At 38.1% G+C, this 19021-nt stretch overlaps 1 protein-coding gene across 3 annotated transcripts in view; it reads right to left on the reverse strand.

Annotated features, from left to right (window-relative positions):
- Nucleotides 1–19021, reverse strand: part of LOC131160433 (uncharacterized) — a 140861-nt gene that overhangs the window by 58293 nt on the left and 63547 nt on the right. For all 3 annotated transcript variants that reach the window (XM_058116113.1, XM_058116112.1, XM_058116111.1), the window contains exons 7-9: nt 17370–17447; nt 17181–17273; nt 16596–16715 (exon numbers count right to left, since the gene is read on the reverse strand). In XM_058116113.1, coding sequence (XP_057972096.1) covers nt 16596–16715; nt 17181–17273; nt 17370–17447 — 291 coding nt within the window. The remainder of the gene's footprint in view (nt 1–16595; nt 16716–17180; nt 17274–17369; nt 17448–19021) is intronic.

The following is a 19021-nucleotide window of genomic DNA, read 5'->3' on the forward strand; positions in this document are numbered from 1 at the left end:
ATTGCTTACTGCCATATTCTCTATAAGTGCATCACCAAAATTCTTGCTTGCAGAAAACAAAGTTGTCTACACTATTGTCAGTGCAAGCCAAACAGCTGTTGTGAAGGAGAGGTCAATCCAAGATAATATCCTACTAGCTCAGGAACTTCTCCACAACTACCACCTCAACCAAGGTTCTCAAACTTGCTATCAAGGGAGACCTGAGAAAAGCCTCCGATTCTATAAAACATAAGTTCCTGATTAATATCCTTTTGGCAACCAATACCCGTCCAGTTATTATCTCCTGGGTTAGGGAATGAATTACCTCACCCCAATTATCCCTATCAATTAATGGAACATTAGAGAGCTTCTTCCAGGGCAAAAAGGGCATCAGGCAGATTGACCCACTATCCCCACACCTCTTTGTTATGGTCATGGAAGTCTTAACAAAAATCCTGGAGCAGGCTACAGTCAAGGGGAGTTCTCTTATCACTGCAACTGCAAAAACATTGATCTTATCAGTCCCTGCTTCGAAGATGACTCCTTGATTTTTTTCCATTGTGATTCAGGTTCTCCAAGTAGAGCATTAAACATTCATTAGACCTTTCCACCTGATTTCACGCCTCAAGGCAAACCCATCTAAATCTACCACTGGCATCTCTCCTGATGTTAAACAAGATATTCTACAGACTCTTAGATTCACTGGAGGCACTTTTTCAGTTAGGTACACGGGGCTCCCTTTGATTGCCAAGAAGATTAATAAGCAGGACTGTGCTCAATTGGTGGACAAAAATTTCAAGCAGGAAAATTACAACTCATCTAGACTATTCCTGTCAGTGTACAGAGTCATTGTGTTTCAGTAACTATTCTCCCAGTTGGAGAGAAAGTTCAAATCCTTCCTGTGGAAAGGCAATGATCCAAGCACAAGGGGCTGCAAGAGCAGTTGGGATTAAACTCATAAACCTTACCTTGGAGGTGGGTTAGGCTTAAAAACATTTAACGAACTTGGATCTGCCTATGCTGTTAACCTTCTCTGGACTGTTTACTCTCACACACCTTTCCTTCGGGTGAATTGGCTCTACTCTAACAAGCTCAGAAATAGACCCAGTTGAGCCATCAAACCACCTCCAAACACCATTGCCACATGGAAAAAGATTCTTAAAGTAGGAATCTCTCCTTTCCCAAACTCAAAACCTTCATTGGCAATGGAAATTCTTCCTTTTTGTATTACAAACTGGCACTCTCTTGAGTCGTGGCTCTTTAATTGAACAGTTTGGCCCTCACATCTGCGAAGACTTTTCCCTTGCTCTCGATACTAAAGTTTAGAGCATCATTAAGGCACCTGGTAATTACTGTTGCTATTGCTGCAATATAAAGCTCAATGGAAACCTCTCCTAGACCTTCCCAGGAAGATAAACTACTGTAGATTTAACTCATCTCATGGCACTCCTATGCTGATCTAATGTGGGATCTGGTTTGTGAAAAGTACCCTTCTGCCCAATGGAGCTCTGTTGTTTGGTTCAAGGACATTATTCTCAAGCATTCTTTTCTACTTTGGGGGGTTCCATTGAACAAGCTAGGTACTCTTGATAGAATCTCCAACTGGCACAATCACTCAGCCTTCTGTCACTTTTGCCAGTTACATACAGAGAGAAGAGACCACCAATTCTTTGGATGTTCCGTGACAGGACAAATTTACAGGAAGGCTACAGATGTTTTTAAGACATCGTCAGACTTACCAACTGGAAGAATGAGACTGGAAGGATCTCTTTTTACTTAGCAATAGTACACTTGCTGGGGTTTCAGAGCTGATCTTTGCTGCCACTAAATATTACCAGAAGACCAGGACTACTTCTGTTTTTGAAAAATCCCTCATCAAGCAACAAGCCACCTTTCATTGTATATTTCTGATGTTCGAGCTGACTCCTAGGAAGTAGGAACTTGCAAAATTTTTGTTATTGTACTCTGACTGCTGCTTTTGAGCTAAAAATTCATTCTCACATTCTTCTAAAAAAAAAACTTCCCCTTCTGCTCAACAATTTGTGCATGCATATATTTTCAATCTCTGTTCATAATTATTCCACCAATGTTTTTTTGGTTATTTATATTATTAAAAAAATAAAAATAAATAATAAATAAATAAAAGCATCCACAGGCCACAAGGCTCCCTGCTTTGCAAGGCTAGAAAAGGGTCATCACAGTGTACGCAGTCTTATCCCTACTTTTTATGTAGAGAGGCTGTTTCCTTAGTGTTGAACCCATGACCAACCAGTCACAAAGGAGCAACCATACCGTTAATCTAAATCTCTGCCCTCTGGTTATTTATTCTATACAACATTCAAAAACTAGTACTAAATTTAATGGTTCATTCACTAATAATGAAGGATTTTTTTGAAGAAGAATAACCATTCTCATTGAATTTCAAGAGAGTTTACAAGATAAATAGTAGAGGAAGGCCACCAAATTAGGAAGGCCACAAAATCAGCAAATAAAATTACCAAAAAATCAGAAAACTAGATCACCACAAAATCAGCAAATCAAATCAGCAGATCTCTAGGCTAGAAAACAGGAAACTGAAACTACTAGAAACTGAAACAGTAATTTAAGATTTAAAAAAATAGAATTTCCTAATTTATTCTCTAGAAATCCAACACCCCCCCCCCCCCTTTAAGTTGGAGCGTAGATATCTATCATGCCCAACTTGCTTACAAAGAGCTCAAAACTAGGTCTGAAAAGTCCTTTGTTGAAGATATCAGCTGTTTGTTTAGTAGGAACAAAAGGCATGCAAACGGCTCCACTATCAATCTTCTCTTTTATGAAGTGTCTGTCAATCTCTACATGCTTCGTGTGGTCATCTTCTACTGGATTTTGAGCAATACTTATGGCAGCTTTGTTGTCACAATACAACTTCATTGGCACGTTCACCGGCATCCCTAGCTCTTCAAGAATTCTCTTCAGCCATAGCATCTCACAAACTCCATTAGCTATGGCCCTATATTCTGCCTCGGCATTGCTCCTTGCAACCACATTCTGTTTCTTTCTTCGTGTCACGAGCTAAGCTTGTTCAGGGCATTATGCTTGCCTGTGACCGCTTATCTCGTTTTCTTGGGATGGGTTTCCATCATGTAAATACTAGTGTAGGGTTATTTTCTGCTAGTAGAGTCTTTGTAAGCCAAATAAGGCAGTATGACTCTTCAGTCACTTTGATGTTTCCTAGTGCCAGGATGATAATTACATAAAAATCTCTTTAGGGGAGGGTGAGTGTTCATCAGTCATTGTAAAACTCACCAGCAATTGTCAACATGCTTAGCCTACTTGCCTCCCTCGCTAAGTACACCATGTCAACGGAGGATTTTTTAATGAATTACATTTGCTTCAATGTTTACTGCTTGCTTGCCACGACTTTCATGAATTGATTACTGTTTCCACTGCTATCTGAATGAATGTTAATGAAAGTACTTTGTGGATGAATGTTGGTAAACGATAGGCTGGCTAGTTAAGCAAGAGTGCTTTGGCTAGCGCCGCATGGCCCTTCACAACGGTGTGAAAATAGTTAGACCATGACATTTGGTATCAGAGCCAAGTCGGTGACACTTGGTGAGAGCCCAAGGTTGAGTTGCTACGTGAATTCGATTGCCTTCGTTATTGGATTTGGGAAGCTTTGGTAAGTGACCATGGCACCAAACAACGCTGAAAGAATCAGTGCACTGGAAGCACAGGTTGAAGAGACAACCAACAATATGGCCAACGAGATGGCCCAACTGAGGGGACTTGTTGATGAAGTGATGGGATCACTGTAGCATCAAGCAAGTTTGACAAGTGAAATGTCAGAGGACTTTCACCACACTGTGGAAACTTTGCAGGCCCGGATGATAGATCTGGATGCAAAGATGAATGTGATGGTTCTTGCTATGGGGAACTCCCACACTCTGGGAGTTAGCAAGACTAAGGTGCCAGAACCCAGGACGTATGGGGTTGCCCGAGATGCCAAGGAGTTAGAGAACTTCTTGTTTGATGTGGAGCAGTACTTTCGCGTTGTGAGGATGGCCTCAAAACAGGCAAAGGTGGATACTGCGACCATGTACTTGATTAGTCATGCCAAACTGTGGTGGCGTACCAAGTACAGAGAAATTGAAAATGGAAGTTGTATAATTGATAGTTGGGCAGACTTGAAGAGAGAGCTCAAGGCTCAATTCTTTCCTGAGAATGTTGAGTATAATGCAAAGAGAAAACTGAGAGATCTCAAGCATACGGGGTCGATTAGGGAATATGTGAAACAATTTTCTGCTTTGATGTTGGATATTTAGGATATGTCGGAGAAGGACAAGTTGTTCTATTTTCTAGAGGCGATGAAACCATGGGCAAGAACTGAACTTCATAGGCAAAGGGTTCAAGACTTGTCAACTACACAAGCTGCTGCAGAACGTTTGACGGACTACGCTGGTGATGAGACCACTTCATCCAAACGATTTAGCTAAGAGGGAAACAGTGGAAAGTCTTTCAAGAATGGCAAACCCAAGAGTGGGGGAGCTGACTCTAAATCATCAACCTCAAAGGAAGTTTCGTCGTCTCAAGGATTCAACACACCCAATGCAAAGGGGAAGAGTAAAATTTCGTGCTACTTGTGTAGTAGGCCTCATAGAGTTTTTGAGTGCCCTCACAAAGCATCACTTAATGCTTTACAGGCTTCCATTGCAGAGCAGGCAGTGGAAGACGATGAGGAAGAGGATGATGCCCCGAGGGTGGGTTCAATGCGGATGGTGAGCGCATTGGAAAAGCTAGAAAAAACACCAAAAGTTACACGAGAAAAAGGGTTAATGTTTGTGGACTTGAGGATAAATGAGAAGAGTACTCGCGCTATGGTGGATACGGGGGCTACTCATAATTTTGTTTCGCAGTTGTAAGCATGGAGACTCAACTTATCCTTAGAGAAGGATATAAAACGCATGAAAGCAGTTAACTCTGTAGCCCAGCCTACTCTGGGAGTAGCCAAGCAAGTGGCTATAAAGTTTGGACAGTGGGAAGGTCATGCGAATTTCACAGCGGTGCCCTTGGATGACTTTCCAGTCATTCTAGGAATGGAGTTCCAAAGGGGGACGGGGGCAGTGCTGATGCCTTCGGCTGGTTCCCTATGTCTGATGGGAGATCACTCGTGCATGGTGCAAGTCGTTGCAACGAAAGGAGACGACGGGAAGTCCCTTTCAGCCATACAACTCAATGAAGGATTGGGTCAGGGTGAGCAGACACATCTAGCCACGGTGGTGGTAGAAAAAGAAGTAGACCAAGAGCTGGAGCCTACGACCATCCAAACGATGTTGGATGAGTACAAGGAGGTGTTGCCAGATAAGCTGCCTCACAATTTGCCTTCACGACGGACTGTGGAGCATAAGATCGAGTTATTATCAGGAGTGAAACCACCTGCTAAAGGGCCATGTCGGATTGCGCCTCTTGAGATAGTAAAGTTGGGGAAACAACTTTATGAATTGGAAGCAGGATGTGTTCACTCTTCCAAAACACCATTGGGAGCATCGGTGTTGTTTCAGAGGAAACATGAAGAGCATCTACGGAAGGTGCTCAACAAGCTGAGGGGAAACAGTCCGGATGTGAAGAAGGAGAATTTCTCTTTCGCTCTGCAGAGCAACAAATTCCTTGGTCAAGTGGTTGAACAAGGTCCTATCCGGACGGGTATGGAGAAGGTAAGGATGATTCAAGAACGGAAGATCCCCACGACAGTGAAGGAGTTGCGTTCCTTTCTTGGCCTTACTAGATACTGCAGGAAGTTCGTTGAGGGGTATTCGCGGAGAATGACTCCAATGACAAGACTACTGGGGAGGTATTATTGGCCGCACACGCGGGATGATGTGGTTGACTATAACAAAACTTGTCTCACTTGCCAACAAGACAAGGGGGAGCGGAAGAAGTATGGTACTTTCATGGCCGCACCAAAGTACTGTTTGGCAGAGGAGACGACACAATTGTTCCTTGTGACTATTGTGAAACATTGGGGTGCTCCCCAAGTTATTATTTGTGACCGAGACTTAATGTTCACTGACAACTTCTTGACAGAATTTTTCAGGATATTCAGGTCACATATTGACATCTCTTCGAGTTCTCACCGACAGAAAGACAGACAGATGAAGAGATTCAGAGAGCTGCTAGATGAGTACTTGTGCCATTTTGTCAATGACAACCAAAAGAATGGCGTGCACCTACTTAATGTGGCTCCGTTCTGTGACAACGCCCAAAGGCACTCAACAACCAACAAGAGCCCTTTTGAGCTTGTGACGGGCCAGCTGCTGCTGTTACCTCACACAGTGAGCGAGCCGTATAGACAAAAGAGTCCCAGGGCGTACATCTTCACCAGTGAAGGGAGACAAAATGCAGAGTTTGCCCAAGCCTATCTGGAGAAAGCTTCTGAGCAAATGAAGAAGTCGGCAGATAAGGGGAGAAGACCGCAGTTTCATGTCAGCTGCCTCAAGCCGTTCAACGCCAACACCAATGACCTGAGCAAAAGTCAGTTCAACAAAACAGAGTTGAAGATAGTGCAACCTAACAGACATGACATTGAAGAGATCCTTGCAGACAGAAAGTTCATATCCTCAAGGAAGAAGCGGCAAAGTTCCTAGTGAAGTGGAAATGCCTTGATGACAAAGAAATTAGCTAGATTTCTGCGGAAGATATTTAACCGTTCATGGACAAATTTGAACTGTACCTACCACCAAAAGTCTACGAGAATGTCGACCGCATAAGGGGGGGAGAATGTCACGAGCTAAGCTTGTTCAGGGCATTATGCTTGCCTATGACCGCTTATCTCGTTTGCTTGGGATGGGTTTCCATCATGTAAATACTAGTATAGGGTTATTTTCTGCTAGTAGAGTCTTTGTAAGCCAAATAAGGCAATATGACTCCTCGATCACTTTGATGTTTCCTAGTGCCAGGATGATAATTACATAAAAACCTCTTTAGGGGAGGGTGAGTGTTCATCAGTCATTGGAAAACTCACTAGCAATTGTCAACGTGCTTAGCCTACTTGCCTCCCTCACTAAGTACACCATGTCAACGGAGGATTTGTTAATGAATGACGTTTGCTTCAATCTTTACTGCTTGCTTGCCACGGCTTTCATGAATTGATTACTGTTTCCGCTGCTATCTAAATGAATGTTAATGAAAGTGCTTCATGGATGAATGTTGGTAAACGATAGACTGGCTAGTTAAGCAAGAGTGCTTTAGCTAGCGCCGCACGGCCCTTCACAACAGTTTGAAAATAGTCGAACCGTGACACTTCGCCATGTGACCATATTTCCCCAAACATAAATACAGTATCTTGACATGAATCTCCCGTCAATAACTAAGCCTCCCCAATCTGCACCAGTGTATGCCTCTATGTTCTGCTGTGTGGTCTTCTCAAAGAGTAAACGCTTGCCTGGTGTACTTTTCAAGTATCTAAGAATCCAATAAACGGCTTCAACATGTTTCTCGTAGGGTGAATGCATAAACTGGCTTACCAAACTGACAGCAAAAGCAATATCGGGCCATGTATGTGATAAGTAAATTAACTTTCCCACCAACTTTTCATACCGAGTTGTATTCACTGGATCGCCTTCCTGTCATCTCCAAGTTTCTAATTCGGATCTATTGGAGTGTCTATTGGCCTACAACTACTCATCCCAATCTCCTTAAGCAGATCAAGGACATACTTCCATTGGGAGGCAACAATCCCTTTCTTCAACTGAGCAACCTCCATTCCAAGGAAATACCTCAGAGATCCCAAGTCCTTGATCTCAAATGTTGATGAGAAAGAAGTCTTCAATCGGTTCATCTCAAGTACGTCATCTCTAGTGAGAAGTATATCATCTATATACACAATTAGTATCGCTATCTTCCCATCTTGTGAATGTCCTATAAACATCGTATGATCACCATGCCCTCGAGTATACCCCTGACTTTTAACAAACTAAGTGAATTTCTCAAATCAGGCTCTTGGTGACTTATTTAACCCATATAAGGACTTCTTTAGTTTACACACCTATGTGCCAAACTTTTCACCAAATCCTAGAGGTGCATCCATGTACACTTCTTCCTCCAGGTCTCCATTAAGAAATGCATTGTTTACGTCCAACTATTGCAGAGGCCAGTCACGATTAGCTGCAAGTGACAAAAGAACTCTTACAGAGTTTAGCTTTGCGACTGGGGCGAATGTCTCCAAGTAATCAATGCCATAAGTCTGAGTGAATCCCTTGGCGACCAATCGAGCTTTATACTGTTCTAGAGAACCATCAGATTTATACTAGATGGTAAACACCCATTTGCACCCTATAGTTGTCTTTCCTCTTGGTAGATCAACTAACTCCCACGTGCCATTTTTTCAAAGAGCTTTCATCTCCTCAAAGACAGCCTCCTTCCACTCAGGAACTTTCAGAGCATCCTACACAGTATTTGGAATCTCTATACAAGACAATTGTGAGGTAAAAGCACAAAAAACAGGTGAAAGATTTTCTTATGACACATAATTGGACAATAAATGTTGGGTGCAAGGCCTCACACCCTTCCGAACAGCAATGGGAAGTTCAAAATCATCGAACTCAAGATTGGAACCAAACTCGGGTTTAGAACTAGAGGACTAAGAACTCGAAGATGAAATGGATTAAACATGAGGTAAAGCTCGATGAGGATATTACCTGTAGAGTTTACGGATTCTGGACAGTGTAAAGGATTGGAAAACCCTTTCTTTCGAGTTGTCTTCTGTCACGAGTAGACAATGTCAAATGGTACCAATGCTGTGGTGTTTTTTTTCCGTTTCTCCTTTGTTAGTCACTGTAGGATCATGAACACCATGAGATGGCACCGTAGGATGACATGCCTTTTCAGTATCTAAAAAACTCAACTCACTTTCTCTTGGTATAATAAAGTGTGGGTTTTCAAGTTGAATAATCAAAGTTGGAGAAGGATCATTTTGCGAGTCTTCAGATTGGAAAAAATCATGAAACACAGCTGAATCTTTGTTCCCCCCCCCCCCCCCCCAACAGGCGTGGCGGAAGATAAGGTGTAAAATAGGGATGTAATTCAAAGAATGTAACATTCATGGTAACAAACATTTTTTTGGAAATGGGTTCAAAACATTTATACCCCTTTTGAGTGGGAGCATAACTAACAAACACACATTTTGTGGCTCGGGGTTCAAGATTTCCTCAATTATGACTATGAATATGAATAAAAGCAGAACAAGCAAATATCTGTAGTGGTAAAGAAGAAGGCAGACAATTTGTTGGATAAAACTTATGAAAAAGGTGTTTCAAAGCTTAAAACCTTATTAGGCGTTCTATTTATGAGATATGTAGCAGTAAGAATGGCTTCAACCCAAAGATATTTAGGCACCTGATTGATAAAAAGTAATGCCCGAGCTACTTCCAATAAGTGTTTGTTTTTTCTTTCAGCCAAACCATTTTGTTGCAAAGTGTTGACACAAGAGCTTTGATGATTTTTCAAGAAAAAATTGGCCCAAAATGTGTTTGAAATATTCTCGATCATTATCACTCCGCAATATTTGAATTTTTTTTGAATTTGTGTTTGTACCATGCTATAAAATTTTTTGAAAATTGTTTCCCCTTCAAATTTTTCCTTTATCAAATAAACCCAACTTAATCTCGTGTGATCATCAATAAAGGTCACAAACCATTTTTTTCCAAAATACATTGATGTTCTAAATGGGCCCCAAATATCACTATGAATCACAGTAAATGGTGTAGTTGGTTTGTAGGTTTGGGTGGAAAAGGATGCACGATGATGTTTAGCAAACTGACAAGCTTCATATTGAAAAGAAGATGTACTTTTATCCCAAAATAAATTGGGAAACAAGTACTTTAAATATTGAAAACTAGGATGACCTAACCTATAATGTCATAACCTGATATCATTATCTTCGAAAACTGAAACAAAATTTAAACAAGTACTTTGAGATTGTCCACTCGAGTTAGGTCCCTCGTCAAAATAATAGGGTCCATCTTTTTTCCTTAGCACTGCCAATCATCCTCCCCGTGGTCAATTCCTAAAACTCACAATAAGAAGAGTAGAAATTAGCTTGACATTGATGATCAGAGGTAATTTTACTAATGGACAATAAATTGAAAGAAAAATTTGGAACGTGGAGCACATCATGGAGAGTTAACAACGAAGTGAGTTTGATAGTTCCTATCCCAGAAATTACCGAGTGAACCATCTGCAATTTGACCTTTTTATTGCCTACACACGGACTATAGGATAAGAACAATTTGGAGCAACCATTCATATGATCAGTTGCGCCAGAATCAATTATCCAAGAATGAACAAAATTAGAATAACACCTAAAAACGTAGTAGCAAGAGAGTTACCCTTTTGTACCGAAGAACAAGATGGAGTTAAGGACAGTTTTGGAGATTGAAACAATTTGTACAGGTGCTCTAATTGCTCCTTGGTAAAAGGGACTGCATCTGAGTTGGTAGAAGGTTTTGGAGCATGGTTTTAAATAAAGGCCACGACCATTACATAACGGAAGGTTTTTTGGGTTACCAATAACATTACACATCGCAAAATTGGTGTGAAGAAAAATCACGGCCGTAGCGGCCGTTACGGACCGCAACCATTATGTAAAGGCCACTACGGCCATTACATAACCGCTACAAGACTGCTACACCAAAAAAATATTTTATTTTTTACTTTTTCTTCTCACTTTTTCTCTCTCTTTCATATATCATTCTCAATATACCAAGTGGCAAAAGGGGAAAAGGATTATAATGAGGATGACAATGATACAAAATTTACAATTTCTTTAAATACTCACAATAGATGCATTAATTAACAATTTCAAAATGCTAACTAGTTAGGAAAAAAAAATTTTCTTTTGATAATATTAGTAATGTGAAATTTATGTTCTTTATTTTTCAACTTCAACCTTCTTTCTTTTCTAACTATTTTATATTTATATTATTTGTATGTCTTATGTGTCTACTAGATTAATGGAATGTATAATGTATTTTGTTTTATTAATTAATTTAGCACACATAAGAATTTATCACAAATAAGAACAATGAGAAGTATAAATATGCACACACACGTAATTTTATATTAATGGTGGTTTAAAACAAATGTAAACTTGTTGCCCTTACCAATAACTTAGTTACTCGAACTAAAAGATACAAAATACACTAAAGCTCTTTCTAAGAATGGCTAAATGCTTAAAACATGCAAGTACACTAATATGCACAAGGTTGTGCGTGCTTCAAAAAAATTCACAGTCGTTAAACCTACTTCCCTTTATGTAACATCCGCTAGTCCCGCTTCTCGTTACCGTGACGTTACGCTACCCGCTACCGTGATTTAAAAACATGTTCTGGGGTCTCTTCAGAAGTGGTTTGGTAGGCGTGACTATCACGTTTGGATTTTGGCTTCCAATTTGTTGGTTTACCATGAAGCTTCCAACACGTCTCCTTTGTATGCCATGGTATTTTGCAATGCTCACACCATGGTTTCTTACGCCCATTGAGTTTTGTAACTGTGAGATAAAGGGCTGAATTCTGGGAATAGTAATCAGCAGATACAGACTTGGGAGGATTGGGTGGAATGGTTTCGGAAGTACCAGAAGATCCAGCAGGATTTCTTTGGTCATCGCCGACTTATAAGGCATCATCAGAAGAAAAGAGCACGAGGCTCTAATACCATAAAGGATTTTTTAGAAGAAGAATAATCATTCTTCTTGAATTTCAAGAGAGTTTACAAGATAAATAGTAGAGGAAGGCCAAATCAGCAAATCAAATCACCACAAAATCAGCAAATCAAATCAGCAGATCTCTAGGCTAGAAAACAGGAAACTAAAACTACTAGAAATTGAAATAGTAATTTCAGATTTTAAAAAATAGAATTTCCTAATTTATTCCCTAGAAATCCGACAAATAACAACATCAACAACAACAAAACCAAGCCTTAAGTCCCGCTAGGTGGGGTCTGCTACATGAATCCTTTTAGGTCCAGCCCTATCACTTCTACTGCCCCTCATGGTAACTAATTCACTCTTTCTCACTAGCGCACTAATTTGGCCTATGTTGCAAGTGCCCAAACCATTTGAATTGTCCTTCACTTATCTTATCTTCTATAGGAGCTACACCTAACTTATCACGAATATGTTCACTTCTTAATTTATCTTTTAACGTTATACCACTCATCCACCTAAACATTCTCATCTTGACAACTTTTATTTTTCAGATATGTTATTTCTTAGTCACCTAAATACAGCATAGCTGGTCTTACAGTAGTCCTATAAAACTTCCCTTTTAATTTTAAGGGTATTCTACAATGACAAAGCACACTCAAAGAGCTTCCCCATTTTACCAAACTTGCTTTAACTCTATGCATTAATCTTCTTCAATTTCTCCTTCATCTTGTATAATAGATCCAAGGAATTGAAATCTACTATTGCTATTGATTTCCTCATCATCAAATTTAACTTTGTCTCCAATATTGCTCCTATTATTGAAATTACATTTCATATATTCTATCTTATTTCTACTTATCCTAAACCCTCTAGATTCTAAAGATTCTCTTTGTAGTTCTAACTTAGATTCTACTCCACCCCTAATTTCATCAATCAAGACAATATCATCTACAAACAACATACACCATGGAAACTTATTTTGGACACTCCTAGTCAGTCCATCCATCACTAAAGCAAAAAGACAAGGGCTCAAAGCAAATCCTTGATGTACACCTATAATGACTGGAAATTCCTTAGTTTCTTTACCTATAGTCCTAAACACCAGTCATTACTCCATCATATATATCTTTAACGACGTCAGTATACCTATTACAAACATCCTTTTTTTTCTAAAACCCACCATAGAACTTCCCTAAATACGCTATCAAACGTTTTCTCTAAGCCAATAAATACCATATACAAGTCCCTCTTCTTTTTCCTAAACTTTTCCACTAATCTTCTTAAAAGATATATAGCTTTTGTAGCAGATCTCCCAAGCATAAAACCAAATTGATTTCCTGAGACCTTTGTTTCTAGCCTTAATTTTGTTTAACTACCCTTTCCCACAGTTTCCTTGTATGATTCATAAGTTTAATTCCACGATAGTTATTACAATTTTGAATATCTCCTTTATTTTTGTATATAGGTATTAATATGCTTTCCCTCCATTCATCTGACATTTTCTTAGTTTTTATAATTGTTTTAAATAAATTAGTTAACCATATAATTCCATTATCACCTAAGCATTTCCAAACTTCAATTGGGATGTTATTCAGTTTATAGCTTTTCCATTTTTCATTTTTTTAGCGCAAATTTAACTTCTTTAACTCTAATCTTACAAATAATCTTATATTTTTAGTCTTTTTCTCATCTGTTAATTATAAGTTCAAGTCTTCTACTTGGTTTTCATTAAATAGCTTATTAAAGAAACTTCGCCATCTTTCTTTTATGTCTTCTTCCTTAACCAAGACAATATCATCGTGACTTTTTATACATTTTAGGTTACATAAGTCCTTACTCTTTCTTTCTTTAGCTCTAACAAGTTTAAGTGTCTCTTTTCCCTTCTTTTGTATCTACTCATACAAATTATTAAATGATTTATTTTTGACTTCACTAACGGCCTTTGTTGCATCTTTTCTCGCCTCTTTATACTTTTAAAAATTTTCTATGCTTCTACATTTTTTCCATGTTTTATACCAAATTCTTTTTGTCTCTGCAACTTTTTGGACATCAGGATCCCACCACCAACATTTTTTACTATTCGAGAATCTTCCTCTTGATTTACCTAAAATATCTTTTGCTATTTTTTTAATAGAGCTAGCCATCCTACTCCAAAGAGTGTGTGTCTATAGCATCTTCTATAGTCCAATTGTCATCTTTGATCATTTTATCTTTAAATTTTATTATATTTTCTCCCTTTAGGTTCCACCACCTAGTTCTCTTACACTAGTTTATTTTATCCTTTTTATTCCATTTTTTAATACATATATCTAACACTTAAACTCTATGTTGTGTGGTTAAGGTTTCACCTGGGATAACTTTACAATCCTAACATGATAAACAATCTACCCTCTTAGTTAAGAAAAAATCTACTTGACTTTTATTTCATCCACTTTTGAAGGTTATTAAGTGTTTTTCTCTCTTCTTAAAGCAAGTAGTCCTTGTAATAAAATCATATGACATGGCAAAGTGCCAAAGTCTAAGATCATCACCCCAGACTCATTTTTGCCTTCATACCCATATCCTCCATGTACCTCTCATAACGTTTATTATCCCTTCTAACGTGTCTATTCAGAACTACTCCTATGAATATTTTCTCAGTCCTTGACATGCCATGTATTATACTATCAATATCTTCCTAAAATTGTCTCCTAAGATTTTTTGCTAAGCCTACTTAAGGAGCATAAGCACTAATGACATTTATTATCTCTTAGCCTAAGACCATCTTGATTTTTATAATTCTATCCCCTACTCTTTTGACATCTACAGTGCTATCTTTTAAGTTTTTTTCTATACTAATTCCTACCCTATTCTTATGTTTTTCTTTTTCTAGTGAACCAAATTTTAAATCCTGATCTTTCAATTACTCTAGTTTTCTCCCCACCCACTTAGTTTCTTCGAGGCAAATTAGATTAATTTCTTCCAATCATTGTGTCCACAATTTCTATGCTTTTACCCGTAAGTGTCCCTATATTTCAAGTTGCTAATCTAATCCTAGTCTCCTGAACTAACTTATTTACCCCCCTATGTCCAAAATGATGCAGGAACCCTCGCATATTTGACACTGCCTTGGGGGCCCACACGGCGCAATGCTTTGGGGTGACAACCTAGCCCACTTTTCGCTACACCAGCGTGGTATAAGTGTAATGTGTCGCTCGTAGGAGATGCCCTGGCAAATAGTCAAAAAGGATTCATATCATGATGATCTGACAAGTTTTGCCCTGGCTGTCAGCTACCTAATGTAACCCTCCTTTACCCGGGCTTGGGACGAACTATGTGTGAAAAGATTAGTACATTAAGAAACGGCACAATAATAATGAACAAATATGTCTACAAACAATGGAATATATTTGTGAGACTACAATTATTTTTTGATAAACTGGCACAAATTTTTTTTGACCAATAACTTCTTTATAAATCATATTTTCTCTTGAAAATAAAGAATTATTAGAAGTAAATGAATTAAGCCTTTTAAAATTTTATGCAAAATTGAACTTAAATTTCAATTATATCAGTTTTATTCGGCTTTTATGTCCAAATTAGTTATTTTTTGGGTTGGCTTGGATTACTTAGTGTTGCGCACCTAGGAGGGCAGCGCTATTGCAGAAGAACTAATATTTAAATGATTTATGAAGTTCATTTATATTAATTTAAGATGTCTAATTTGTTTAATGTTTTGTACTTATTGCACCTTAAACACCACATAATTTCGTTGATGTATTATATTTATAATATTGTATATCTAAATCTTGCATTATTATGTCTATTAACCTTTAACAATTTCTGGGGTTTCATAAAAAAAATCCAATGTTTTACAACTAATCCATCATTTTTTAAAACCAAAATTGACATTGAAATGGCATTTTTTTTTAATCCTAGAAAAACAATTAAAGCCTTTGGTCCTGAGAAAATGAAACTAACAGGAGTCAAGAGTAGTACCCAAAAAACAAAACTCAGACACACTATATCATTGAGATGGTGAAAGAAATAAAGATCCCAAGAGATAGAGAGCCATCCTGACTATAGAAGCTGGAACTGGATGCATTACAAATAAAAGATTAGTGGTGTGACTAGGAAAAGCTTTGCAAAAGAGGGACATCCCCTTCAAAAATTCCTATAAAAACTTGAGTTTAGAACTATCCCTAAAACTGTGCCAAGTCAAAGAAATAAAAGTGGGATAACTATGAAAATTGAAATTCCACAAACTAGCATGAGTGCTGCTCTCCCCCACCTTCACACCCCACCAATTTATCTGGAGGCCATACTTGCTTTCAGAGGAACTCAGTTACTCAGCGAATTAGCATGACTGGTGTTCTCCCCCACCCTTGCATTCAACTAATTTTGTTGGAGCCCATATTTGCTCATTATCACCTTATGCCAAAGGGACTGAGTTTCCAAATGAAAATAACATAACCACTTCCCACTGTAAGAAAATGCTTTTAGAAAAACTCCCTAAATGATCTTCCCTACAGTCTCACAACTAACTAATGATCTTTCCTAGAATCTACCTCCTCAAACCAAGAAAATCCCTCATATGCTTCCCAATCCTCTGATGATCTAAATGACAATTAACTTTTTTTTCCAGGTTTTTCTTTAGTTTCTATTCCATTGAACCAAAGAGAATACAGAATCTAGTTTCTTTTCTTCTCTCTTCTCTTCTCTGCGACAAGTATGGTTCCTCCTCTCCAGCTCCCCATAACAAAAACCAAGAGTACATATCTCAGCACATTTGTGTTTGTGGGACCTTCCTACATCATTACCTTTACAAAAGAAAAAAGCTGTTTGTATTTCCATTTAGCACATGCACACGCATGCACATAAATAGATGTATACAGCTATTTGAGCACTGATTAATGAAGATGCAAACAAAGAAAAATATACTAATTGCACACACCTCAGTCGGCAGTAATACAACAGGTTGACAATCAAAACCAGACCCCACATCAAGGACAATGGCAGTAAATTCTCTCCCACCTTCAAGAAAAATTTCGACAAGCACTCTATCATCAATTCCCTGTCAAACATAAAGAAAGTACATAATTCAAATAATAAGATTAATCCCTAATATTATGGTATCGCTACTTCCAAATGTGTTGATTCCCAGGATTTTGAGTTTTCATGTGATCTTTTCTTCAGCCCAAAGTGTTTATTAGTCCCATCTTCTGAATTTTCAAAGTCATTTTGACCAAAATAATTCCCAAAAAATTATTTAATCAAGCTGATTTTTCTAAAATCGTGTATTTCCAAAACTGTCCATTACTCATCCAATTTTTTGGTCAAATTCACTTTCCACACCATTTAAGAAATAAAATTTTAAATGCAAATTTTTTTTTAAATTTTTCCATAATTTTGAGATAATAATTACATTATTTCTCAATGAATTACAAATTGAATTGATTAGAAACCTAGCAATGAAACTAGTGCTTTTGCACGAAGTCGGTGCATGTGTTATGTTTGCTTCAAAATGTCAAAAGAATACCTCTAGAATAATTTCACTGGCTTTTTTGAGTGAATCAGCAACACCATAAGCAACCGTAACACCAATGCTTGATCCAGCTCTTGTGGGTTTTACCTACAGGAATATGGGATAGCTTAAACAACCCTAGCAAACAGTTAAAACATGAATGGGTTGAAATTTCTAAACACGATGCAATAAAACATTTCTTACCACAACTTTTCCTGAGTTAACGTCCAACTGATTTCTTGCAAACCAGTTTAACAGTTCAGATTCATCCAAATGACATCCCTAAATACCATTCCAAGCAAGTCAGGAGAAACAAATGTGAACACACAGTACAATCTAGAAAAAACAAACAAGAGATTAGATCCTAATAAATTCATTTCTTTATAACAGGCTAACAGCTAAAGGAATTAAGTAGATCCAGTGTTCCAGTAATCACTTCTTTACTAATAAATCCACTTCTTTACACACACACACACACACACTAGCTTATACAGTAATCATAAGAAAAGATAACTGCCATCACACTTTCTAAACATCGCTCCTAAAATCTTGGTGGATGAATAATCCTTTTTTGGTGGGGTTGTGATTTAGTAATGTTGCACCAATTAAAGCATATCCAATATTGTTAAATATTTATTAATTAATGTTACCTAGGTGTCATTATTATGGGCCAGTCAAGTGTGTTATTTCTTAAGTCCAAGTTTTATTTACTGAGTTCATTTATAAGCCTAGTTCCAAAGTTTATTTATGAGGCCTCGAGTCTAGAGAAGTCAATCCAACTGCAGTCAACAAAGTCATTTTCCTAAACACATTTAATGCCCAAAGTTGTAATGTACTTGTATTTATGCTAGCCCAGATTATGAAGAGACAGTACAGAATTTTCCCATTCCATTTTGGTTATCCATTCTGATTATTCAGAAACTTCCTGAGAACTTGGATGTGTGGGTTGAGGATTGACCGGTACCTTCCATAGCTTCCACCACTCAATTTCCACGCAACATGGAAAGAGTGAAACGGTATATGCATGAAGTTTATCAGTTGACACTGAGAACTAATTTTGCTGAAACAGAATTTCAAAAGGTAAGCCCATATATCAATGATCTTCAACTCGTAATTCAAGATCATGTAAGTTTGCAGTGATCTTTCAAAGTAACTGATGCCCATCATCTTGCTTTAGAGGATGAAGCTCAATTGATGTGAATTCATTGAAGTTACGGCATGATCCAAAGGTGGGAGTTTCTTCCAGCAGCTTGTCCTCAAACAGGCACAAAGGCAGCACTTGCAGTCTGCACTGATGCAAATCACAAAAATCAGCCTTATAGCCCACAACGCCAAAACATCATAAAGTGCTACATGTTGGTTTTTGTCCCATATTGGTAAAATAGTTCCACATTGGTATAAAATGTAATTTTGAATTTTTTGTATTATTTGTCCCACATTGGAGAGAAGTGTTTTTTGGACTTGAGGTTGGAACTATATAAAGAGCTCAACTCTCTATTTGTAAAACACACCTCAAAGTTATACTTTGTCAAGAAGTAGTAGATTGATCGTCGGCACCCACAGACGTAGATAATTCTATACCAAACCTTGTTAATTTCTTATCTTGTTCTTTTTACTGTTTTATTATTAGTTTCTACATTGCTTTAGTTTCTTATATATTCAATAGCAATAGTTGTAGTATTGGTGTTTGGCACAAGTGGGGTGCCCGGTACAACAATTGGTATCAAAGCTTGTCAATACAGAGGCGTTCCTTTGTTAGGACGTTTGATGCCTAAGAAATACCTTGTTTAAGAGAGTGCTTAGAGACCATTGCGGTTCAATCGCTCCCTGGAGGTCGGTCTGGTCAAAGTGGAATT

The sequence above is a fragment of the Malania oleifera genome, chromosome 7 (assembly GCF_029873635.1).
Source record: "Malania oleifera isolate guangnan ecotype guangnan chromosome 7, ASM2987363v1, whole genome shotgun sequence".
Classification (NCBI taxonomy): domain Eukaryota; kingdom Viridiplantae; phylum Streptophyta; class Magnoliopsida; order Santalales; family Ximeniaceae; genus Malania; species Malania oleifera.